This window comes from Lonchura striata, chromosome 3 (genome assembly GCF_046129695.1).
Source record: "Lonchura striata isolate bLonStr1 chromosome 3, bLonStr1.mat, whole genome shotgun sequence".
Taxonomy (NCBI): Eukaryota; Metazoa; Chordata; class Aves; order Passeriformes; family Estrildidae; genus Lonchura; species Lonchura striata.
In genome coordinates this window covers 51,433,099-51,459,055 of record NC_134605.1, presented here as the reverse complement: position 1 = coordinate 51,459,055, position 25,957 = coordinate 51,433,099, and the positions used below count along the sequence as shown (strand labels likewise).

Below are 25,957 nucleotides of genomic sequence, written 5' to 3'. Positions count from 1 at the left end.
ATTTGCCTCATGAATTTTCCTTTCCCTATCAGGAACAGGAAGCAATGTTACAGATGAAATGCATTAAGGTTTGTAAGTGATGCCTGTTATTCAAAGAAAAGGAAAGATGCTTACATGTTACATGATTTATCAACAAGATAAAACAATTTTTCGTCTGACTGGAATCTGGATGGTCACTTAATTTTCGGGAGTAGTTCTAAAGTGGAGCTTTGTACTCACTTGCTGCAAGTCTCCTTCTAATGAACACACACATTAGACCCAGGTTTGGTTAAACAGTTCCAAATGCTGTTAATATGACTAGGCACATTTCCCTCTATTTTTCCCTTAATTTTTCTTTTCTTTTAATGAGCTCAGCAACCAGTGATTCAGGCTCTTGCCATTGCTTCTCAGCATTTTATGTTTCATGCTCTTATGGTAACTCTTCATCTTCCCTTTGGTCCCTGAAGAGGGGCAGCTGTGGCTGGCAGCAAGCGGCTGCATTTTCTGTCCTGTATTGCTCCCTCTGTGCCTTACCTTGAGAAAGAGGAAAGAGAAACCAATCCTGTCAAGAGACTGCAAAATCTCAGAGGCCACAGAAATATGGATAAGATGTTTTAAGATGCTGTTCCTTTCAGGGGCTTCTGGAAATGCTCCTACTTGTTGGGAAGATCTCGCTCTGCAGCAGGAAGACCCAGCGTCCCCATCAATGTCCCTGCTGGCATCCCAGGGCAGGTGCCACCATGACCTTGGGAACATTGTGTGTTTTATTAAATGCAATAAACATGACAATTGGCTCACCTTTTCTTCCTGCTTGGGACAAAGCAGAGGGCAATTGATTCATGCTCTGTGCTTAGTCATAAGGGAATTCAGAGCCACCACATTACATTTATGTAGTTGATAATGTGGTGAAGGGCTCTCTGAAACTATAGTAGCAAGGTTTTCCTCCAGCTTGCTTTGCTTTGGGACAATAAAGGTGATAGTGCTAACTTTGATTGTCACAAAAGGGCTCTTTGCAGTAACTGTGTATCCTACCAAATATACTCTGTGAGTGTAAAATATTAGCGGTATTTAATAATAATTCATTCAATTTGTGTCTTTATTGAATCTGCAAGGGCCTCTCTTTGTGCTATATTTTTCTGCTCTTTAAATAACAGTTGCCATATTTATGGTATTAAAGGATAAAATTTAACTGGTGAAATAAACTACCCAAAATGCATAGCTTCAATTTTTTTGCTACTTTCTGTTTCTGTGTTTCTGAAGTTAGGCAAGGTGGTTTTCCTCCAGTGTTTCTCCAGGGATATCATGTTATCTGATGTTTAATTATTTCCTTCTCATTGCATATTGTAAAGTACAATTTCTGATCTCCAGCACAGACTTGCATATTTTATTCTCTTTATGGGTAATTCTCAAAAGTTTTCCTTTCATTTTGCCTTTTTAATGCAGCTGTTAAAGGGCTTCCTTCTTAGCTAAGCATACCTGATATTATTCACTGTGTGTAATAACTACACATTTGTAGTTTGTGAGTTATGCTAGTTTGAATGAGATTTTGGCACACAATGGAGGTTTTCCATTTATTCTGGAAAAGCTTTGCATGGTAATAAGCCTTGCAGTTAGCTGAAGTACTCTTGTTTCCTAATGGAATCTGCTTTCTTTAGACTCTCGAGGAATTGAGTGAGAGCACTGTGGGAGTTGTGGTTTCTATCTACCTGCACATTATCACACACCCTTGCAGGAAGCAGCCAGAAGAATTCTAGAAAATATCTGTACTGTCTTTGATGTTTACATTTTTCATTTTATAGCCTTTCAGAAATTTCAGGTACTAATGAAAACTTGAGTCCTCGATGGGACTTATCTACTGGCCTTGCAATCTACTGATTTTGCTGGGCAGGCATTTGTCTTGGCAAAATGTATCAAGTTATATGCTTCCAGTTCCTGATCCATGTCAGAAACAATTTCTTACACTGAGGGTTTTCTATTTAACTTCTTCTTCAGCTTTATTGCATAAAAGCATTGAGGTATAAAATAATTTTTTGTCAATCAGTTATAGTGGTTTGTGTTAAAAAATTGTATCTGTGTATGGTATCACTGATCTGGATAGATCTGTAGCATGTAAGAACTGCCCTTCATTCAGATGACTTATGAAAAAATACAGAGAGAGATTAGAGCCAAACTGATACAGCTCAACCTCCCCCCCCAAAAAAAACCTATTGATTGCCAGAATTGGAATGACCTGCATTAGGGGCTTCAAATGGAGAGCTGGAAAAGAGGGAGATGAGACAGCAGGGTGTTTAGGCAAGAGAAAGATGATGAACAACTAAAAAACACTGAAGGAAACGTCAGGAAGTTTGGAGCTCAGCCTAGAGAAAGCTCAAGGTGTGTGGCATTGGGATTGTGCCCTGTGTCACTGGTTTTGAGCGGCCAGCAAAGGAAGCGTCCATCTCCTTTCTAATCCCTCATGCACACAGGGACACTGGGGGTTGCTATGAAAACTTTCAAGCTCTCATTGCAAATTCTCTCTAGCTACAGCAAATTATCACACACAGAGATTTTGTCTGGCTGTTCTAATGCAAATGGGCAACACTGAGTCTTCTGTCACAAAAAAAAGTGATATTGAGCAAACCATCTGCATGGGTGTTTTGCCTGGTACAATTGCTGGGAATATAGCTGTTCCACTCTACCATGCTTTCATTTAGAGTCAATTTAAAACTACTGTTTTTATTTGCGCCTTTCAAACTGTGAAAACTTTGACTCTTGTTTTGTTTCTGAATATATTTACTAATGAAGAGCTGACGTAATTTGTTTTGGAGGACAGTCTCTTTTATACACAGTTTTATGAATTGAGATACAATCTCTGATAAACGCGGACAAAATTAATGGGCCTTTACGAGAGAACAATATTTATTGTTTGCAAGTTGTGTTAACTCGTAGGGATCCCTTGACAAACGGGGGGAATAGCCTGTTGTGATTTGCAGCTGCCCTTGCCACAGAATGCGCTTACTAGAGCTTTCCACCCTCTATTCAGCTTGCTGTTGCCTGCTTGTTTTCTGTTTTAAAAAGTGTTCTCATTGTCAAACTGCATCCAAACTATTCAGTGGAAGCGGCCCATTTGCTGGTGCTCCGAGACGCCTCGCTTTGTCCCTGCTGACAGCTGATGATGGACGCAGAATATTCTGAGTCAAATGGTAAATATGAGTCTTCTACGTATGTCACTGTTTTTAGAGATATTGATTTTATTCAGGTCCAGCACATTTTAGGACTCTGATTGTATATGGATGAGGTCCCAGTACTGTCCAGAGCTCTGGGTACCAGCAAAATCCCATGGATGTAAATATTTAGAAAGGAGACAAACTGCACAGAGAAAAAAAAAAAATCTTGTTTGCAGTATAGTGCTATGATAGCAAAGGAAGATTTTTGGTTTCTGTTATTTCTGAAAACATAGAAATCACACATAAAAGTGTAGGATAATGACCACATCTGATTATATATGATGTGTAAAAAGGTCTTCTGTGAAATCTAGCTTTATAGGTACTACCAAGCTAAATAGCATAAACTGAGGAGGAGCTACCAAAAAAAAGGGCATTTGGAATGCCTACCTTGGTGAAATAACAAAAAAATGTAGGAAAGCCTGTGAAATTATGGGTACAAACTGAGTGCTGAGTTTTGGGAGAAGATTGTACAAAAATCTGGAGATATAGATGAAAAAGATGTATAGAAGGCTGTGCACTGTATCTTGCATTCTTTGCACTTCTAATTTATTAAAGGTTTTTCTGCTTGGTTAGTGCCATATCAAATACTGAAATTGGATAGGAGTGCTCCAAAGGAACTTTTCTGATTTCTTTCTAGAATCCTTGTTTGTATTTTAGGAATTAATGCAATTCTTAGGGAACAATTACACAGATATGTACATTTTGTTTTCTTGCAACACCTAACTGTTGTGTGGAACTATTTGTGTGGTCAATCAAATGCATAAACCTTTACAGAATTAAACAGTAAAAAAAAAAAAAAAAAGTTCTTCAAAATATTTTTATGCATTTAAGTGTTTTTAAGATAAATAAGTAGCAGGTGTTTTCATGGTTTATCTCAGGTAGGTGTCTGCATAATTTCTAAGGTGTAAACCCCCAACATTTCTTTCCTTTTGTTTCTCTGTCTTTTATATGCTCTCTCTCTTATAAACTCAACAAACCAAAGGATGCTTTCAAAAATTATTTTCTTCTAAAAATCTAGAGGTGCTACAGTGATATCATACTCTAAAAAAAAGAAAAAAATTGTCCATTTTTATGTTGGACAACTTTTGTTCCTCATCCTACTGTGCAAGTGTTTATATTTCATGTTTTAAGGAAATTAATTTCAAATGGTTTCTGATTAGTGGCTTGGCCCTGCTTCATTGTCATGCTGATTTTCATATGGTTCTCTTAAAAATAAAATATCAGCAAGGCAGACATGGTAACAAGAGAGAATATGCAGTTCTGGATATTTCTGGACACCTTAATGTGAGAAAAGCCTGTGAGGGAAGAGGTGGAACTGGGAGCCAGGTCCTGAGCTGGGTGTCCCAGGCAGAGAGTGACGGAATGTGAGGTGAGGAGGGATTCAGCAGGTAGAGCAGCACAGAGAGGGACAGCTGGAGAGGGCACAATAAGAATGTGGTGTCTTTTTCTCCCAGATTAGGGAAATTTAACACGTGATGTATGGCATCACATAGTGGGCTATAATAAAGGGAGTGTAACTGGGAGGAGAGATGCAAAATGTCAGAAAAGTGAGCTGCTGAGGGGAAATGCTGTGTTGTGGCTCTGGATGCAGCCAGCAGTGCTGCTGCTGGCTGTGGGGTTGCAGCTCCCTGATGAGTGAAATGAGGCTGACAGCTGTGCCACCCCAGCACTCCTGTGCTGCAATAAACACAGAATTGGTGTGGTGGTACCCAGCCGGGATGGGCTATGCTCACCATATCGCTGCTGGTCGAGGTGGGATTCTCTGCACTGGGACCTGACCTTTACATCATTGCCCCTTGTACTGGGAGGTGCCTGGTTTCCCTGCAGAATGTCAGTAATCCAGGTTATTCCCTCCTGGAGCTGGAATGTTCACATCTGAGATGTGTTATTCCTGCAGTTCCAGCATTCACTGCTTTTATTTATCAACTTGAAATACGTGAATGCCCAGTACACAGAAGTGCTCTATAAATAGCTGGAGATGGGTAAAGGATTGGAGGGAAAAGTACAAATAAAGTAATTTCCACAGCACATTTAATTTTTTGTTTGCTTACATGTGGAAGATGTAGTTAAATTAATAAAATGTCAGTAACTAAAGAGTTTCTTCATGGACACACAGTCAGTAGTGCTAAATTTACTCTTACTGCTGGCCAGGTGAATTTAATACTTGTTTAAGGTGATAAAATTGGGCTGCTGCTTTGTCACAATGAAAAATGTGTTTCCTTATACCTCCTAGGAAACTGTAAACCAGAGGGTCATAGTTCACAGGTATTCTCTTCCAATTTTTGCTCCTTTCCCTTGGCACCACTGGATGGTGAGCAGTCTTGTACTGAGGCATGTGTCCACTACAGCAGCACAGTGATTTATTTAGCCCATCATCCTATGTTGGTGTCTCTCCTCCTCTTAGCTTTTATAAAAACTGCTATTTTATTATTATCTGGTAAAGAATTTTGTGTGCTGTGTTCTGTCCTGTACATTTGCTTCTTTGTGTCAGTTTTTTAATCTTGCCAGGATAAATGAGGCTTTGGAAAACCATAGTGCAGAGTTTAGTATAAGGGAAGGCTTCAATGTTAACTTGCTTTCATTTACATCCTGTCTTATGTAAATGCACTCTGGTTTTGTCTGCCATATTTTAAGTCATAGGTGCTGGTTGCATCCTTGTCTCCAATGTTAATGATGTGAAGAGCAGGACTGCAGCCTTAGCACTGAGGAAGCAGCCAGGGCAGAAATGAAAACTACTCTTCATTTTCATGTTAGTCCTCCATCTATTTTTTTTTTTTCCTGACAGTAAATGTACCTGTTTTTTAGCTGGCAGAAATCTGTCAGCCTGGCACTTTGATCCTAAACTCAGGAATACATTGTGATTGGATCATGATGCTGGTCTTTCCATTTGCTGAAGCTTGCAGTAGCTGCTCAGGAGGAATACAATGCCCTGCTAACTCTGCTGTGTCAGTGTTGGCTTTGTCATGACACCAGAAACATCTTTTGTTCACTGCTAGTTTATAAAACTTTTCCTGATCGTTTTTAAATTGATGCTGCCCACTGGGAGAAGTTTTAGGTGGTTATTTTTTTTGGAAAAGCATGAATGCACAAATGTGCCTCTAATTACTTTGTGTCAGCTGAAGTCTGAAAAAATTTGATGAAATTTTGACATTAGTAGGTTTGATTGTAAGAGGCTCTTTTTTTCCTATTTTATTATCTTTTTTTGAACTAAAGACTATAAATTTGTACACTGCCCAGAGGTGCTGAATTCCTAGGCAACAGATGAGAGAAACTGAAGTCACTGAGAAATTACATGTAAAGATGCAGGTCACATGGTTGTAGAGCTCAAAAGTAAACTGCAGTCGTTTATGTAATTGTTTATAGACATTTTAATTCAATAGTTAAATAAGTTTTACATGTTTTTGTCTCTCTCCTCAAAAAAAAAAAAAAGTAGGGAAAGGGAAAGCACTGTAAGCTAAAAATATTACAAGGTTAAAGTGAACTACAAAGTTGTATTTAGAATTTTTATCAATTGTGTTCTTTCCATCCGTTTGTGTTTGGGATAGGATAGGCCAGAGCTGAAACTTAGCCTTGTCTATTTCAGATCCTCCTAATTTGGCATCCCTTAAGGGCCTCGTGCCTTTTGTGTGCCTTGCAGAGATACTCCTGACCTTCTCTGTGATTTATGTGCAACAGCCATGCTGACCTGCTTTGTTAACAGGCAAATTACTGCTGTGGTTTTATTTCTTCAAAAGGGTTAAAAAACTTACGGGAGGCCCAAATGAAATTGGCTTTTTTGTTGTGTGAACTTGATTTTGTTACTCTTGCAGTGTCACCGTTTTGCAAACTCTTGATCTTCCAGGCTAGACAGGATCTGCATTTCTAATACAAAAATTCAGGCTTTTTACAGATCTAAATGGAACAAAGATAGACAAGTTTCTTCAGAGTTATTAACCTGGCGCCTTCTCATGAGCACTAATTTTACTCAAAATTGACACATCAATTGCAGCAATTTTCCTTAAAATGTGAAACACTGTAATATCCTCAAATTTTAAGGGTTATTTAAAAATGCATCTCCAGTAACACTCGAGAACTAAATTCTGGTATGTTTGATATAAAATTCACCTTTGTAGAGTAGATGTTTTTCAAATAGAAAATACATGTTCAAAATAGAAAAACTGTTCAGGACACAGGGTAATAATGTTAGCAGGTGAAACATGAAGTAAAATAGGGTATTTTGTTACAATAGGCTACATTAAAAATATTTTAAGAGTTACATTTGCTGCTATTTTTTTCAATATTTCACTGTATGAAAAAAAAATCCGAATGTGCTAATACCTTGTCAGTATTTTCTTTTCCACTGTCTCCAACTAAATTGAAGCCCAGCTCCAATAATGATTTTCTTTCCCAACCTATCCTCTTTAATTCTAGTCTGTCAGAGTATAATTTGAGAAACACACCTCTTCCCTGGGCAAGAACTAAAAAGGTATGACTTGTTCTACTAGATGAGTTCTTTGCCCAAAATAAAATGCTCCCAAATTAGAGCTGGGTTCTGTTGATGAAAACAATAAATTGAAGATTGAGAACTTGCCAATATCCATGTTTCCCCATGCCAAACTTATTATTTGTCAGGTATGTCATTATGTGTCTTGCCATCATTCACCAAAATAAATGCCATTGGACTAAATGTCCGTCTGGTGTAGATCTTCAAAAAAAAAAAAAAAAAATCAAAGTGTGAATTAACTGGAATAAAAGCAATTTTAGTAGGAGGTGTCATGTTGAAAGCAGAGGAATGGGACATTGGAGCTATAGTAGAATATCCTTTAGAAGCTAAAGTTACAGTTCTAGCAGGTTATTATTCAAGTCTAAAGATGGTCCTCTGGTTGGACACTCCCTTATGCCAAGTTGTGGGATACAGCAGCAAGGAGCAGTTGGCTGTAGCCTGTGCAGCCAGAAGCTGGTTTGATGAGTGCATTCATATCCCATTCATTCTTGGGCCTGTTGGAGCTATTTCCCAGTGTGGTTGTCTGCCTCCTGGGATGTGAAATGATATGGAAGCTGAAAACAGTGTTTCAGGGAGAGGCTACAACTGACAAGCAATTCCTCTTGCTCCTGTGTAGAAATTCACACACTTTCCCTGGGCAGGTACCAAGGTAAACAGACTGTGGTTCCTGGGAGGAACGCTACATTTATTCCCAAGCTGCTCCATGCGCAAACTGGGCACCCTTTCATTGGGACAGGGTGTGGTGGTGGATATGGGAGCTGCTTTACTCATCTGACTTTTACCAACTGCTACAAATCTGTCTGAGGTCTGATGTGAGTTTTGGTGTCTGACGAAGGAACTACCGCAGAGTTTAGAGAGTTCCTGCCTTGAGCTCTCAGCTGCAGGTTACTGCCCTGACAGCAAGATTTTTCCAAAGCTTATCTATCAAGTGCTGCTTTATCATGAAACTTCTTTAAAAGTACCCTCAATCTACTTTGAGGTTTCACTATAATAGAGATGTAAATAGAGCAGAATATTTTCGGAGTCATTTTATAAATTCAGAAATAGTTTACTTCTCTGTAACCTGCTCCAATTTTTACACAAATTCTTAACCACAATTTGTTATACTAAATGGCAAGAGAGTAAAAATTCAAGCCAGATATCATGTGACTCTTAGAAATTTGCCCTATCCACAGGAGATCTGATGTCCTGAAAAGCATCAAACCTGTCCATATTGCTATATTTCTGGTTCATAATTAGCATGGGCCTAAACTTTTGCAGTTTTGACTGCTTTACTACACTGTGCAGGTACTTGTCCGAGTTTTTGCACACTCGGATTTCACAGAATAAGTTGGGCTAGAAGTGACCTTGAGTTCTAGTTCCAGCCCTCCTGCCATGGGCAGGGACACCTTGTGCTAGACCAGGCTGCTCAGAGCCCCATCCACCCTGGCCTTGAACATGTCCAGGGATGGAGCATCCACACCTTCATTGGACGACCTCTTCCAGTGCCTCAACAGTAAAGAATTTCTTCCTAATGCCTGGAATCTAAACCTGCCCTCTTTGAGTTTAAAGCCATTTACCCCTTGTCCTGTCACTGCACTCTCTTGTAAGAAAATACCTCTCCACTTCCATCAAGATGAATATCCAGAAAGATTTTAGTAATATTAGAGAGACAAGTGTTTTAAAAGGAATGAGCTTTGGCTAGATAACCATGTTTTCTGGTTCACTGTCTGCTGGGCTTTTGCCTTATGTTCCCTTTTGTCTGTGCTGTTTCCTTGCAGCCCCTGCTGTGGAGCTGGCAGGCCAGGGGAGAGGGAAGCAGCCAACCACAGCTCCTTGCACAGCAGTGCTCTTGCCACCACTGCTCTTCAGCAGGAAGCAGTAGGCATGTCAGTCTTCACCAGTATTTGCTACTACCTTGTTCTTCCAGGCTTTGCTGCCTTCTGAGGCACAAGAAGTTTGGCCCACTTTGTCAGTATTGTGTATTAACTCTACTTGTCAGTGCAGGGATTGCTTCACTGTTGTCCTTGCCAGGTCTGATGCTTAGTCATTGAATGTCTTTCCCTGACTTGCTTTGTTTTTCTTTCATGTCATATAGCATGCATGAGCTTTTGCTGAATGATATATGCGGAATTATTCACCATTTTAATATTTAAAGGCTTGATGTATACCTGAGTCTAATGAGTAAGGAAGTAGTTGTTTAAGTTGCAGTATTTAATTTATATTTTGTAGCTCAAAATAAACAGTACAAGTCTATAGGCTTCTTTCCAATTAATCATGTGTATAATACTACTATAAAGCTGTGTCTTCTTTTCTCTATTTCTATTCCTTCAGTTCATTAACCTTGCCATTTGTTTATCCCCATTTGTTTTACTTTCTTTCAAGGCTTTAAATGACTTTGAAAAAAGGTCTTTTATTGGGATACAGCTCAGCTTGGAGTCTCTTAGTGTAGGCAGTGGGAGTTTTCCATGGGAGTGACACAGGTGAGAGGCAGCAGTTCTGGCACCAAGATTAAAGGAAAGAGGTAGGGCCAGTTTTAGGATGAGCATAAGCTCCAAATTATGATCTGGGTGCAAAATTGGAGTAGCCTGTTTCTCTGTAGCTTCATACCAAGGTTTTACAGAGTGGTGCTTAGATCTGCACAGCCCATATCCAATAATCTCTCTACCAGGCTCAGTAATGCGTGTCTGAGCTGATCATCTCTCTTCAAAATATGTTTGACAACTAAAAATTATAAAAAACAGACTACTTTTCATCCTAAAAGAGATATACTTTGAAGTCTGTTCCTCTTCCTAAAGACTTTGTACTCCACAACATATGTGAGAAATACAAGTTTAAGTTATTTTCAATAGAGAAAAAACAATACAAAATATTTGAACGTGAGTAATATTTGTTTTTAGTAAGTCTGGGTTGTCCTGGTATTCCTTATAAAATCCCATGTGTATGGAAATGTTGAATTTGCAATTTATTTGCATAATTTCAAAAGACAGCACCAGAAGGACTTACAGAGGCCATATACTCAGACAAAACTTAATGCAGAAAGAAAACTGAGTGTTTTTAGCTCTAAAGCTGGAAATAGTGGCTTTATCATTGTGTATCTGTCATACAACACTTGACCAAAGTTTTCGAGTTTGCATCCTCACAATAGGGAATTTTCTAGTGCTACCACTTTTTACCAAATAGGCAGGACTTCCTTAGAGGTGGCACTTTATCAGCCCCAGATGCCTAAGAAGCAGGAGAAAAATAACCTTATTGTTACATTCCTTTTGTTTTCCAACTGCTGCAATCAGTTTTCTTAGATGTACATCAAATGCTTCTTTCTAGGCAAGCACAGTAACTGCTCTGAACGTGGTATGTGCCGTACACTCTGAGAGCATTTAATAAGCAGCAGAAGTTTCTTGCAGCACCCGTGATTTATTTTTGTGCTGGTGTGATTCCAGGGAGCCAAAGGTTCTTTCACTGTTGTCAATGCTAAAAAAAAATGCAATATTGGAAACTTACAATCTTCTTTTGGGGGATTCTAATAAATATTCAAATAAGGAGAAAATAGCTGTTAAACAGAAGTAATGTAAACCTGGGGAAGGTAGCTAGGGAGAATTGATAAAGTACTACTTGCACCAGTTTTCACATAAATAAACACCATTGGGATGTTGATGAATTTTTTTCAGCTGTGTACCATGGTACAGTGACAGAGACCTGAAGAGCTACAAATCAGAGCTTTGCAACTTAGTTTCTCAATGAGCTGCAAGCTTCTGTATATTAGTACTAGCTTTGGTTAAGACACTTCTTGGAGCTGTTCTTTTGTTACATTTTCAGGTCTGTATATATTAATTTTCCAAATTAGTAATTTATAAAAGTGGAATATAGATTACATGGATACTGGGATTATGCATGGTATATGGATTACATGGATCTGGGAATCTCTGTTAATAAAAGGCATAAAATACCTTTCCTTGTCTAAGTAATTTTGAGCCTTGCTGGGACGGAGTGGGGGCAAAAAATGAGCCCTGCTACCTTTTTTAAACTTTTTTTTTTTCAGTGTATATGAGTTTTCTATATGGTTATTTTATTCTTCAAAATTTACCTGTGCAAGAATCAGTCAAACCAATGACTCTTGCTACTTTTCTCCTCTGCATTGTTGCATGTGTGATTTTTACTACACATAAGGCTTATTTTACATTCCTCAGAAGCCTGCCAGGATTTTCCATTCTGTTACAAAGCAAGAGTTCACATCTGAGTGTTTTCTCACTCTGGTGATGGAAAAGGTCTCTTGGAGTGTGCTGTGATAACTCTGCAGAGGGTTAAAACTCAGGGGAACAGAAATCAAGCATTTGAAAAGGTGGAAACATACTTTTATTTTAATAAAAGTGATGAGCATTTTATTTTCCTTGGTTATGAATGCTGTTTGCCTTGCAAATGAGAATTCAGCTTTCTCAAATCAAAGATTATTTCAGCAGTTGTGAATGTATGAATGAAACAAAATATAGAGATTTTAAAAGTAATGCAAATTTTATGTTTTTAAAAGTTGGAGAAAATTGAGTAGAGGGGATTTGAAACTAATGTGTAACAAAAGAAACAGGCATTAACTGCAGTCAGAACCCTGCTTGTAATGCAGGTGTTTTAGTAACTGCATTTTCCCCTTGGATTCAGAGCTCTGAATGTCAGTGTTACCTGCACTGGAGCACAAGGGCTTTGGGGTTTGCAAGTAAAGCTTTTCTATGTGCATTTTCTTGCATATGCCTGTTCAGGAGCACAGGTGACAAGCCTTGGACAGTTGCCGGTCTTGGGATGCTATGTCATAGTTTGTCTTTTGTAACCTAAAAAAGAAGCTGCAGCCTGGGCGTGCCAGCCAGAGGCAATCCCTTCAGCAGGCAGCTTGTGTCTTGCACTCTGTAGGGGACTCCCTTCTGCAGTCTAGTGACAGCAGACAGGGAGACAGCATCGTCAGAACACGGTGTTATTTATTCATCCCCTGAAAATGACTGTTGGATACACAATACGGTAATGCACGAGATGTAGCTTTGTCTCCAAAAAGACCTTTGTGGATAGGTTTTACTTGCTCATTTATAAATTCCTCGAAGTCTAGGTGAGTCTGTCCCTGGTAGGGAGAGCTGACTTTAACTGTGTCTTTACAAGATGGGTTCACATGCTTTGTTTCAACCCTGTGCACACACAGACTCCGGCTGTTCTGGTGCAGCCACACAGCTCTCATGTGACCCAGAACAGGGACTGGATCCGGCTTAAAAATGCAAAAAAGCCCCGACGTGTTTTGCAGCTTTTGTTTTGCGTGGTGAAGCCAGATCTGATTCTCAGCATGGCTGTGTAAACAGGCATGCTGGCATCACTGTAGGGTGCAGGCAGCAGCATTTCAGTCAGGCACTACTGTGGGAGGCTCTTGTGGATGAAATCATATCATGAACTTAACAGCACGTCTGTGTGGGGGTCAGCCCGTGCTCTTCTCACTGGCACAGTCCTGCTGATTTTTGGTTTTCTTTCCCTGCTTCATTCAGACCCTTTCTCTTTTCCTGAAGTATGAAATAGCCTTTGATTCAGTTGTAAGCTTTGGAAAAATTAACACATTCAAATATGGATGGATTTATGCAGGCAGTCTCCCCAGTTAATGGTGTTGGCACTGTCAGTTCCTTTTGAAGCTGTGTCTTTGAGGCATTTACCTGCTTGCTTATTTTCCTTTTTTTTTCCCTGCTTCGAAGCTTGGCAACCCCTTTATAGCTCTCTTTCTTGTTCACTAAGGAAGCAGAGTTAAAAGTTGAAGAGCACATCTGACAACACTGATCAAAAAGAAGCATTTCTCTACTTCTTCCCTTTCCTACTTCTGTCCTAACTTCTACCTCCCCTCAAGTTAATCTTCAAAACTTCCAGTGTAGTAGTTGACCAAAATAGTTAAATTTAAATATTTTGGGAGACACCTCCATCTTCCCTCGTCCTAACTTCCATTTTCTCCTGTGGACTGATTATACTGGCTTGTTATCTCTGTTGGCTCCTGGGGTTGGTTGCAGATACATCTCTAATGTGAGAAGATGGCAGAAGCTGCCACTGTTATTATTGGGTTTTGAATATGTTGTAGTCTGGTATTTTCCTGCTTCTAGAGCTCTTTGAAGCACCTGAGAACCAGTTGTGTGTGCTTTTTGAAGTTCTTCCTCTTGAGTGAGGCAGAGATCCCAACTGGCTTGGGATACCAGTTCACATACCATAGCAGGTATGTGAACCCAAAAGCTTTTCCTTAAGACTGCATCCTGAAAAATGGATGTGGTGACATAATGACCGCTCTGGATTTTTATCCTTTTCCTTCATTCCTTCTCCTCCTCCCAGCTCATTGAGGAGAAGCACATGGAGGCATGCCTGAAACCATGTAGAGATACCTGCAGCATCGCTAGTAGTAGTATGCAAAAGAAATTGCAGGTTGTCTGTGTTTGTGTTTGCAGGGGAGGCCTTAGAACTTGATGGCAGTCTGATTGTTACTGCATTCAGGTTTCAATGCTTGAAACAGCAAAATTGTATGAAGTCGTACGTAGTAATTTGAATTAAACAAGATAAAATCAAGAAGAAAGGAAGTGACTGAAGGGCCTTTAGCATGCCCTTATTAACCTTGTAATCAAAATACATGTAAAATTTAGAATTAAAGACCAAGTCTGCTATTACATTTCTCATCTAAATATGACAGTTTCAAAGGGGAGGGATTAGTTTGACTCATCAGTTAACACAGGAAAGAAATGAGAGGTGGAAAAATGTCTGATTCACCAGTTAGAGCACATCCAAAATTGTTGTGTTAGGCTTATTTTGTATATGCATGAGTGCAATTTGCCCTGTGCTTAATGCATGGAGATCAAGAATTTCAGGAGATCTGGCAAAAAGGATAGGAAGTGTTCTGTGTGCGGGGAGCCACTTCCAGTCCTTGCCTGCACTGTGGCTGATGTCTGCACTGCCCCATCCTCATCCTTCCAGCCACTGCAGCTGGGTGCTGGACTCTGGGACAAGCTTCAGTGTGGGAGTACCACGTGTGGGCGCTGCCTGCTGGGCTGCACTGCTTTGATGAATTGGCTCTCAAGGCATTCCAAACACACGTGTGTGTTTGTGATAGATAAAATGGGTGTCATTGATGTAGCTGGTTTCAATGTTTTAATGGAGAGATATAAGCTGTAATTTCTTCAGTGGAGCAATGTGCCATGCTCTACTCTTACCTCCATCCCTTCCTCCTTGCATGATTTCTCTTTGTTATTTTTCAGAAACACAGGTATTTGGCCCCCTAGATGTTTTGAGACTGCTAGTGCTGTGACACATCAGGAACACAACTGCTGTTGATATTCACTTTATCTAGGCCATTGTTCTACAGTTGCAACAAATTATACATGGCTTGTTGTGAACAAAGCAAAGACTATCTCTTATACATTGCCAGCCCCTAAGTGCAGTTGGATTCATCTCCACACCTGAGTCGGCACAGCTTAAGAAAGTCTGTTTTTTTATAAATACAAACAGAGAACATAAAAGGGATGCTGGAAGGAATCCACATTTAGTCAGTTTGACACGGTTTCCCCATTGTCTGATGTGTCACTGTCTTGCAGTCCCTGCATTACCAGTAGCATTGCTTTCCAGGATGCTCTCCATAGGACAGTTCTGTCCCAGCAGTGACGCCCTGTAACAGAGGCACCTCCAAGCCACTTTGTTGGTGGCCACTTTCTCTGGTCTGATTGAAGTAAGATTCTTTGAGCAGGGACTATGATCAGGAGCACTCTATGGGCAATGTGGAGCATAGTTTGAAGAGTAAAGCAGAAAACCCAACTTGAAACCAAGAGATAGCTCTTGGAGTGAAATTGCTGTCTAGGTTGATACTGCTGGCATTGAATATTCAGTGTTTTGAAGGAGAGATACCAGTTGGATGGGTGTGTATTTTGTGTGTTGTGGTATGCCAAGTTGATATGCAGAACTGATTTACTACTTGATATTTGTCTCATGATGGGAGGTGGAGCTCAAAACCAGCAGTCATTTAGTCCTCAGTTTCTTCCCCAGTTATTTTCCTTTGTGTGTCTGCATTTTATTATAGCTGCAGAAGAGTATGTTCCTCTAATAGAATAGAAGATGGTGACATATAAACACATATATCCCTGAAGTCCCTCTGCAATAACCAGTGTAATAAAAACAAATGATTCAGTAACTTCCTTTCAAAGCTGTAAACAAATTATGAAATTAAGGACCTGCTGGTGGTGATCATTTTCCATAAGGAGATTGGATGATCCTGTGCACACACACGGGAGCTGCGGAGTTCCCAAGCCCTGCTCTGGCCCTGGCAGCCACTGCTGTGGTGGTGAGCGAGTTGCATCACTTCTCTCGGCTTCCGTGTTAAATAGTTTCCTCTATTAACTGGCCGAATGGTTTGTTTCCTCTAGAGCACTTCATCAGGGAGCTGCCAAACCTGACATACAGTGGATCCTGTCTTATTCTCTGCCGAGTCTCACTGAAGCCAGTGGGTGTGCTTGTTAGGCTGTAATTAGACTTTGTTATGAGTAAGCAGCATCAGGCTGTAAAGTTAATATCCTTCTGAGGTGAGTGCTGCTTAAATAATAAGTAGCCTTCTGTTTTGTCTATCCAGTCTAGTTTAAGTCCACTAAGCTTTCAAAATGAAACGCTATATTGTATGGCTCTAATAATGTCCTGTAAACAGCAGCTATTTCATACTGTGTTTAGGGCTGCCTTATATTTGATGAAAATACATATGCTGATGTGACTTACTAATATGCACTTTCTAATTCACGTATCTTTCTTTTGCAAATGAGCTCTTCCTGGACTCTTGGCCTCAGCACTAATACTCATCTTGTGTACTACTGTGCCTTCTAAAGCAATTATTGCTTACATGCTGTGCTGTACTTGCTGTAAAAAACATTTTCATATGAGATATAAAATAAAATAGACCTAGATATTTCAAACTTTGCATTAGCTAGAACTGCTTAAGGAATCCTGGTTTGTTTCTTGTTCAATTCTTCCTCCTTTTGCTTCCCATGTTTTACCCATGAAAGCCACAGATTCTGAATACTTTTGGAGTAATATGACAAGGTTAGGAGGTGAGTGATGGCACTCAGTGAGACTTGGGAATGGATGAACTCAGAGAGAACGTGATCCTCATGGTAGAAATGCAGCCTGCATTATTTTAAATTAGTAAGTCAGCTACAGAAATTCCAGTTGTCAACGCACGACCCTTGAACTCTCTGTAGAGCCACGGGAGAGGCAAGATAGGAGAGTACACTGCCTGAAGCTGCCTATATTGCCAAAAAATCATGTCATTGTGGTGGCTTCAAATATGTTGGCTGTCTTTTCCTTGCCACCTGCTGTCCCTTCATCTGGCACATCTTTTTCTCTCATGGCCATGTGGCCTCACACCGTAGGTTGGCTGTGCAATTGCAGCTCTGTAAGCTGTGCAGCTCTCCTGTGAGCTGAAGTGTAAGCTAGCATGGAAAAGGGAAAAAGGAAAAGGATCAGGCTTTTTAACGAGTGTCACATCCTTTCTGGGAACAGCTAGCGGGGAAAGGGAGTGGAGGGATGAAATGGTGAGGAATGGCAATTGTTCAGCCCGAGTGCTTCTCTCAGTGTGAGCAGTGACACCGTGGTGTCAGAGCACAGCCGACTTACTGCCGGCTCAGACGTTCCTGTGCAGAGCTTCAGATGATTTTGCTGCTTATTAAACAAGTGAATGTGGTTTAATGTCTATTCATCACATAGTTGGGAGTGCCCAGGACCCTGTGAGGTCAGTGACCAGCTCTCTGCTAACAGGTTGGAACTTTTGAAGAGGCGTGAGACAGAAACCACCTTCCATGTGCGGTCCCTGAGGTGCCACCTCCTCCTGGGATGGGCTCTTCCTGGCCCCGGTGGGTTTCTTTAGGGATGAAAATAGGAAGAAGTATGTGAGAGCAGGTCTTGGTGAAATGGTTATCAAGAAGGGGGAATAAAGTTAAGGAGGATAGGGGCTCCCCCTGAGGCATTCAGGCTGTGCTTGTGATGCTCTTATGGCCGGCCCCAGGAGGCACCACAAGAAGGGATGGGCAGGGGAGGTGTATTTTGTGTGGGTTTTGACCTTCCCCTCTAGCTTTTTCTAAATAGAACAAGAGGAACAAAACCTTTCCTCCCAAATGTTTCTTCATAAAAGGTGTAAAAACAACAGAAAACCCTTTTGTGTTATGTAGATAACTCAGAGGGTACCTTAAAGGCCAAATTCAGTTGTTTGAAGTTATTTTTTGTTGAAGTTTCATGTGTGCCTCTAAAATTTCTAGGTGATTAGATGTTTGTTTAACAAAAGAGCTTTTCTTTTTTTTTTTTTCGTGCCAAACTAAAGATTTGAAAGGACTTCTTAGGCAAAAGAGCCACCTTCTCATCCCAAGGACTAGTTACTGAGGCCTTCTGTTTTCTCAGGAGTCTCATCCTCCTAGAATACATATTGCATTTTCAGAGCACATTTCCTCGCCCAGAGTTTCTCTTGTTGGGATTAGCTATTGTAGTGCTGTCACCTACCCTGCAGGGTTGCTCCTGCTTGGCTGCACGGGGGAGAAAAGGGGGAAATGACTGCAGCTCACAAAGATGCTTTGCCCTAATTATGATTCTTACATTGAGGAGCAATGGTCCACTCCAGTGCTGACCATGGGAAAGCATGCATTTGCCAAGTGTGCACTTCTGGAGATCCAGGACAAGCAATGACCTCTATTCAGGGATAAAGAAAATTTCTAATTCAGCTACTCCAGGTGTGAGTTTGATATATTTATCTTTTTTTTGTTTTGTTTTTTTTTTCCCTCTTGCAAGTATATATATATTTTTAAGGGAGGCAGGCGTTATTCCTTACAGCAGAAAATGACTTAAGTTTCTTTTTATTTGGTTAAGTAAAAATGGGATGTCAGTACATGTGCAGGCTACTTTTGGGGCAGTTTGAATGGCACCCACTACATGGCCTTGACTACCCTAAGGGAATAGAAGGACCCTGGTTTTTAATTTCCACAATTTAAGCAGAGTAAAATGCTGTCAAAAAAGGTCCATCAAGATCCTGTACGTTTGATGAGGCCCTTTTCTTCTGTTATTTTTCCTTGCTAAGCTGCTTGGTTTCCAGTGGCCTCCAAACTTTTGCATGCTGTGAAGTAACGAAGCAGAACATTAAATCTTTTAAATCCGAGGAGTGCCAGCAATCTACTGAGCATTTCACAGTGCTGTTGTCAGTGAAGAATTCTTGTGTGTTGTATTCTCTACATTGTAATCCCCCAAGTGTGAAATTAGATCTGGTACCAGTTTATTTTTCTCTTCTTAGTTCTTTTTCATATCAAATATTAAATGCACTGTAATTGCCCTATCTGTTCCTGGGTATATAAAGCAAAGAATTACCCTTTGGTAAGTAGGTTTCCAACTTCTTTTTTTTTAGTAGCACAGCTTAAGAGTACAATTTAAATGGAATAAAAGATTGTGTGAAGAATTATAGACTATTTCCCCCTTTCATTTCTATGTGTAGGCTTTTTCTGAATGTTTATTAATGTCAGTCCTATGCATCTCTTTTTATATTTTAAAAATCTGCTGTAGTAGCATATGCCCTTTTTCTGATCAAAGTTGGGCTTAATGAGTGCTTTCAAAACATTACCTTGCCAAACGTAATGATAGTATTGTATTAACTTCAAGTTTCGGTAGCACAGTACTAACAGCGTCTTAAATAAATAGTTAAATTAAATAGTTCTTATCCTTTGTTTCTGTTGATCACAAGTCCTTTTTTTTTTTTCCTCAGTTTAGTCAAGTCAGTACACGTTTTTGTATCTGTGTCTTCAGCTGTGAAATGAGACTAATGCTTACCTGGCACATCATGGAGTAATGTGAAACTAACTAGTGTCTGAGATTTAAAGGGGGCCAGGGGAGTATGGGAAGTGTGTGAGTGACTGATATTTAGTAGCTGGCACGGATGTACAGTTATCTGTAAGGATGAAAATATGTAGACGACTGAAAAGACACGAATGAAATTGAATTGGATTAGTTTGAACAAAGAAATCCAATGGCACAGATGGCTTCAACAGCTGAAATTGCACTGTGCTCACCAGGATGATGAAATCCTTCCTTGTGATATGGGAAGTCTCTGTGTTGTGAAGAATGGGGACAGTTCATGTTCCTTTATGGAAAACTGAGCTACCTAGGAGATGTTCCTCTAAGGAAACAGCAGGTAGTGCTTTTTGTAAATGTGGTTTGAGTTTGCAGATCTCTTGTGAGTTAATCTGGAGAGAGAGTGGAGAGTCAAAGGGAAGCAAGTAGGGCCATTTTTGGATGCATGCACTAGTTGGGGAAATAAATAATTTTATTTCTAGGTAAAACAGATTTCTGCTCCCTTCTTACTGCAAGTAAATTTAAATAGGGGATTATATTTTTTTGCATTTAGTTGACCAAAGAGAAGAAAGGACTTGTTTTCATGCTTGTAAAAAAACAAGTTGTCCTTGCTGTTGAGAATACCTTTGCTCTTCATTTGAAAATTAAGGTAGTTTAAAATTGTCTAACCATGCACAATGCACAAAGTCTGTTGCTGTAGAGAAACATACGTATTCTTTGCTTTAAGTGAATAAATTTATCCACAGTTTTATCTTCAGTCAGGGCTGCAATGTGGTGAAGTTGTGAGGGACTTTGTAATGAATCCTGGGATGACAGAATACATTGCCCCACTTAAAACAGCCAGGTAAGACTGTGGAAAACTTAAACTTCCTTATACTGATATAGAAGTGCAGACTAAGACTAGCAAAGAACAAAGATTAGTTTTTCTTTAAAGCTGATTTGCAAAAATGTTTTCATGCCTTTTAAAATAATAAGTAAGAGCTTTGAGTATTCACAGATATCCTTGTTTGAGACCAATCTAAGCTGCTTTTGTGCTTGAAGTCTTCTGTAATTCTATTCTGCAATTGTGGGTAGGTCAGAAGCAGCATTTGTTGAAGTTACTTTGCCTTCCCATGGCCTTACATGTTTTTAGTGAAAAGTAGGAACAATTGAAATGTTGGAATTTCCTTTAAGAATCAGCAATCTAGGCTTTCACTTCCATTTTCTTTAATCAGGGTGAGTATGTCTGAAAAACTCTGCTGACATTGCAGTTATTGTCCACATGACAAATGTTTACATTGTGCTGCAAAATCAAAGAAAGCTCATGCAAAAAATGTTATTGTTTGAGATTTATTTGACATACAGGTGTGTGGTTTCAGGATGTTGTTGCATCCCTTGTTTCCTGGACACACTGATATAATAACCGTGGCATTTTTCTCTTGTGTGACACTTGCTGCTGTTAGCTGTGCTTTTCTGTCTTCTAGAGGTGTTTAATGAAGCCTTCTCTTTAAAAAATCCCGTGAGAGTTACAGCCAGATCAGAGTGGAGCAGACCCTCCTGTTTATCACTTTCCTTGCAGGGAGAGTCATTCAGCTGCTGTGCTGGGAATCCTTCCCCCCTGCCTGGTGTGGCTCACAGTGCTTCATTTGCCTGTGACCTTTCCTGTGAGAGCTGTTGTGCTCATGTTGGTCAGTGTAGTTCTTGCTCACACTTAATAAAGGCAGCTCCTTTTGATGCTTTTGGCACACTTCTGTATGTGAAGGCCCTTGGCTGCAATGATTTGGTCACAGTTAAAGCATAATGAAGTCATGCACGTTTGCTCATTTTCTGCCCAAAAGGCTTGGTGAGAGCTTCTGTATGCCTTTTGTTAGGAATATCTCATACCCAGGAGATAATTTTTGTTTTAAAATTGAGCAAGGAAGTGTAGTGGAACCTATCTTTCATGATCTTTAGGATGCTTTTGTTTCAGTGGGAAACTATCTATGTAAAGAAAATTTCATTACTCCAAAAAAACCCCAGGTCAGCCAAGTGCAAAAAACTCTGTATGTCTGCCATGGCTTATAATCTCTAAGCAATTTCATATTAAGAACTTGATCTAAAGGATTTTGAATAGCTTTCCTTCCTCTATTTTGAGATATAAAATGATTTTTTTTCAGTGAATTCAGCAATAAGCTTGTTGACTCCAAATCTCATTACAATACTATTTTAATTGGAAAATGAAGGAAAAGCTGTTACAACCAGGGGCAAAAGCAAATATGAAAGAAGTGAGAATCCTCAGAGGGACTCCATCCCTTTCTGGAGTGGCCTTTGGTATGCGCTTTAGCAACAAATTTAAATTATTCATACAAAAAATTTCAATGTCAGTAATAACCATTCAGTGCTTTTTCAATAGCGTTCTTCTGAAGAACAAGAGCTTTTAAAAACCTGGTAGGTTTTGATAACAGATTTTAAAGATTTAAAAAGAAATATTGCTCTTAGATAGTTGCAGTCCTGTAGCTAATAATATTGAGAATTCAGCGGTGCCTTCCAGTGATCACAACTGTTCTATAAACGCTTAGTCTAGTCTTCTGTTAAAAATAATGAGAGTTGCCACAGGCTTCTTTAATTATGTGAGCTTTGCTTCACTGAAGTTTGGTAGGAATTGTGAAGTTAAAGCGCAGGCATGTACTCAGAGACCAGAGAAAAATCGTTTCCCCATGGAAATATGCTGTCTTCCATTGTGGGTTTCCTCACAGAGCTTTTTAATAACTGCTGTTGTATAGTTTTCTCTGTTTGTAAAGTAGAGGAAATAATATCACAAATCATAAGGTGATCATGGGGCTTCATGTATTAATAATCTCTAATGGAGTGTTGATTGTCTTGGTTGAAGCATGATGTGGGCGTGTAGACAGATTATTGAGTCTTTTGTAAATAATAAAGTTGTCTCCTCCCTATGTACTAATTCACTAGTGGAAATGCATCAGCAAGCGATCTCATTTATTAAACAAAGGCATATTTATGCAGGTGCCAATTAATTCTTCTACGGTATTTATAGCTGGATGGTGATTTCAGACAAGGGCGTTTCCTCCTTGATGATCTTAATGGTGTTTTCTTTTGTATTTTTTTCCACCTACTGCAGGAAATTAAAGGATCGTGGCCCTGCCTTCATAGCAGGTTCATGTAGTAGTACATGCAGTGTTTCTTTGTGGAAAATGCCACGCTGTCACACGCAAGCAATGACAGGTTGTGCTGGCTGCGTTGCATCGGATCTCTCCTGTTGAGATTAATAAAGATGCTGAGGCACAGCCGTGGTTATCCCGCCAGGGGTGCACTGTTGGGAGCCTGAGAAGTGGGTGTGTAACCTGCCCCTTGCTCAGCACCCGGCCTGGGAGCTCCACTGAGCTTCAGTGTCAGTCGTGGGAGTTTGAGTGAGCCTGCAAATGTCGGACTTCAGTCAGGACTTTCCTCAACCTGTGGTGAGATCCCACTCCACCCCATGTCTCACCACAGCCTTTCTCTGTGGCTTTGTAGAGGGCAGTTTGGAGGAAGTCCTGTTTGATTTTTGCTTTACAGAGATGGGATTTAGTATGCAAGTTATGAGACCCATAGGAATCATCAGCCAGCCCTTGCATCCCTTTGATGACTTGCTGTGGCAGCATTGTGGAGCAGTGCTGCAGTGAGACCTGCATATTCTACAGTCCTGAAACACATGAGAAGTATTTTCAACAGCTCTTTTCTTTAATGTGCAGCCTATGAGCAAAGGTTAAGTTAAATTAGAAGTGTGGGTGATGCAAAGGTTTGTGGCAATGCTGAGTTATATCTAAAAGAAGACAGTAGGAATTGCTGCAAAATGATTTAATGTCAGCAGCAGCCTAAGAAAACCTATCTGTGAGCTGAATGGTGTGTCCTCCACTACTGTGGTCCCACTCTCCATTCTTTGCTGAGCCATTTCAGTAAGCAGACAGAAACAAAACCCATGGGATAACACAACAGAAAAGAAAAAAAAAAAAGATAATTTTCTGTTGGGTAATGGGCTCAGGAGTGGAGGGCTGGGATGCCGACAGACAGCAATTAGATCGGCTTAAGCTGCACGAAATTGGGGCCCCGGGGCTTCCTTCTGCTTCATCTCAGCTGTAGCTGGCCGGTCCCTGCTCCCACTGCGGCGAGGTTTGCAGCAGGAGCTGCCGGGGCTGGGGAGGGGGTCAGTGCGGTGCAGCTCCCGGGGTGCTGCAGCTGGAGCTACAGCTCTGCAGCTGCTCAGTTGTGTTCTTCTCCTGATGGGCTTCATTGGAAAATGAAGAAAATCTGGGGCCTGTTTTGAGCAAATCTGTGGCCCCCGTGCCTGTCGTGCCCTCCTTGCGCTGGCGCACGTGTGTTTGTGATCGCACCGAGAATCAGGCGGCGGTGGAGAGGATGGAAACTTGCCCACAGAAGGTTTGATTTGCTTTGCTGGACTCTGCCAGGTAATTTTTCAGCCAGATCAGCTCCTGGGGCGGGTGTGTGCGGGGGCAGCCGTGTCCCTTGCCCGGCGCAGGGAGAGCTGCGGGTGGGCAGCGCTGCCGCCGAGATGTCAAACCGCAGCTTCAGTGCGTCCTGCGCGGCTCTAGCACTCGGGGTAATTTGTTTGGGCTTCCCTAGGGAAAGCCATTGGTTATGAAAACGCAAATGTAATAACGTTGCTTGACTAATTCCTCCCTCATTAACCATGCGATGTGCCACAGGGAACTGTGTGATTCCGTTTTCCTCAAGAATGCTGAATTTCAGTAACTTGCGCTAATGCTCCATCTCTATTCTAGCAGCCTGGAGTGAAGCATTTATTGAAGTTGTAAAGATATGTTTATTTCCAGTAAAATTTTCAGCTTTGCACTTTAATAAGAATGCTTAAATACTTTAAGGTACTTTGAACTGATCTTGGTGGAACACAGCTTTATTATTTTGTTAAAGCTCAGTGTCACTCATAAAATGTGAGTTGTTTTAGAAAAGTATCTCCTGTTATCTCTAAAGCAAATGTCTTCATTTAGTTTTAGATAAATGGTAGATTTATGATTTTTTAAAATATATGTATGAAGCAAAAAAGAGGAAAGAAATACATAAATACCTGGACTTGCTCTGTAGTTGCTTACTACAAATGCATTTATGCCTTAGACATCACTAAATGAAATGCCCTCCTTTTACAAGTGTACTTGTTATTATCTCTTCATGTTGACATAGATGAGTCGAATTAGAGTTCAGTGGTAACTATATTAATTGGAAAAATTGAACAATATTAGTCTTAATGTTTCCCCTTATAATTATGGAAAATGATCTTATTTGTGGTACTGGCTGTCTGCCGGTACATCTAATAACTGTAATCATTACATAGAAGCAAAACAGAAAGATGGGATTTTCTGATCCTACATAAATTTATTTGGAGCTTGGTAATGACTGCAATGAACATGCATTTTTGAAGAAGATTAAGTAAACAAACAAAAAAATAAAAAGGTAAGTTGGCAGGCTGACAACTTGCTGGAGTTTCTGCTGACTCCTCTGAGTTTCCACTGTGATTGCCTTTCTTTGAAAACAGGACAAACGGGTTCAAATTTATCTGGCTGTGTTGTCTAAATTGGTTGCTTTTCACTGTCACAGTAAATGAATTTTGATTAAAGAGATGCTTTGAGCAAAGGTGGTGACAGATTTATGCTGTGAAAAGCTTTACCTGGTGACCTGAGTGTCTAGGCCTGGCATTATTCTATATTTAGAAGGGGACAACTGACTACAGCAGGAGCAACTGAAGGTTTTTATTAGAACTGTGCAGCATTTATAATTACGCAGCTAAAGGCCACATTTTGGTTTAGGGATGAAAACTTTGCAATTTATTCCGATGTACAGAATTATTTGGTCAGAGTCCAAGTGCACAGATTCTAACTTAAGTATTTGTCATTTTGAGTGCACAAGACATTTTAAACCAAGCATACATAACAAGAGAGAATGCTGCTGAGTAAACCTAAATTGATGAACCACTTTAACAAAGTAAATAATAAAAAAAGGTGAAGACTCACTCTTCGGTTTTTAAGTAATACTAGTGAACTGAACCTTTACCTGGAAGTTGTCAAAATTCAGATTTACAATACAATCAAATGAGTGTCAGTATTCTCATACTGCCTCACTCCAGACAGAGGAGATTTATAAATTGAAGTAGAACTAAGAATGCCTTTTAAAATGGGATTTAATATTTCACATGTTCCAGGAGCAGCATCACTGTTTGGATGACCTTTTTATCAGCTTCTTTGTATCTTGGACTTCAGTTATTGTGTAGATTTAAATAGTTTGCAATATTTAAAAAGAATGGAAAATGTATCTATCTGTGTATATGTATAAATAGATATAAGCAGATGTCTGATGGAGTAATTTCCTGCAGAGAGAAGATGATGACTGAATGCACTCCATTCTTGCACCTGATTTTGTTGTTGTATGTGTACTTGTATGTGTTTTATTGAACATCAAAAGCCTTGAATTAAGTAATCTG

At 40.0% G+C, this 25,957-nt stretch overlaps 1 protein-coding gene across 6 annotated transcripts in view; it reads left to right on the top strand.

Moving 5' to 3' along the window:
* Positions 1-25,957, top strand: part of NHSL1 (NHS like 1) — a 180,291-nt gene that overhangs the window by 29,671 nt on the left and 124,663 nt on the right. The window contains exon 1 of one of the 6 annotated variants that reach the window (XM_021553106.3): positions 2,418-3,161. The exons of the other annotated variants lie outside the window; for them this stretch is intronic. Coding sequence (XP_021408781.2) covers positions 3,131-3,161 — 31 coding nt within the window. The 5' untranslated portion in view covers positions 2,418-3,130. Of the gene's footprint in view, positions 1-2,417; positions 3,162-25,957 lie in introns of those variants that run through there. 6 annotated transcript variants of the gene reach the window in all.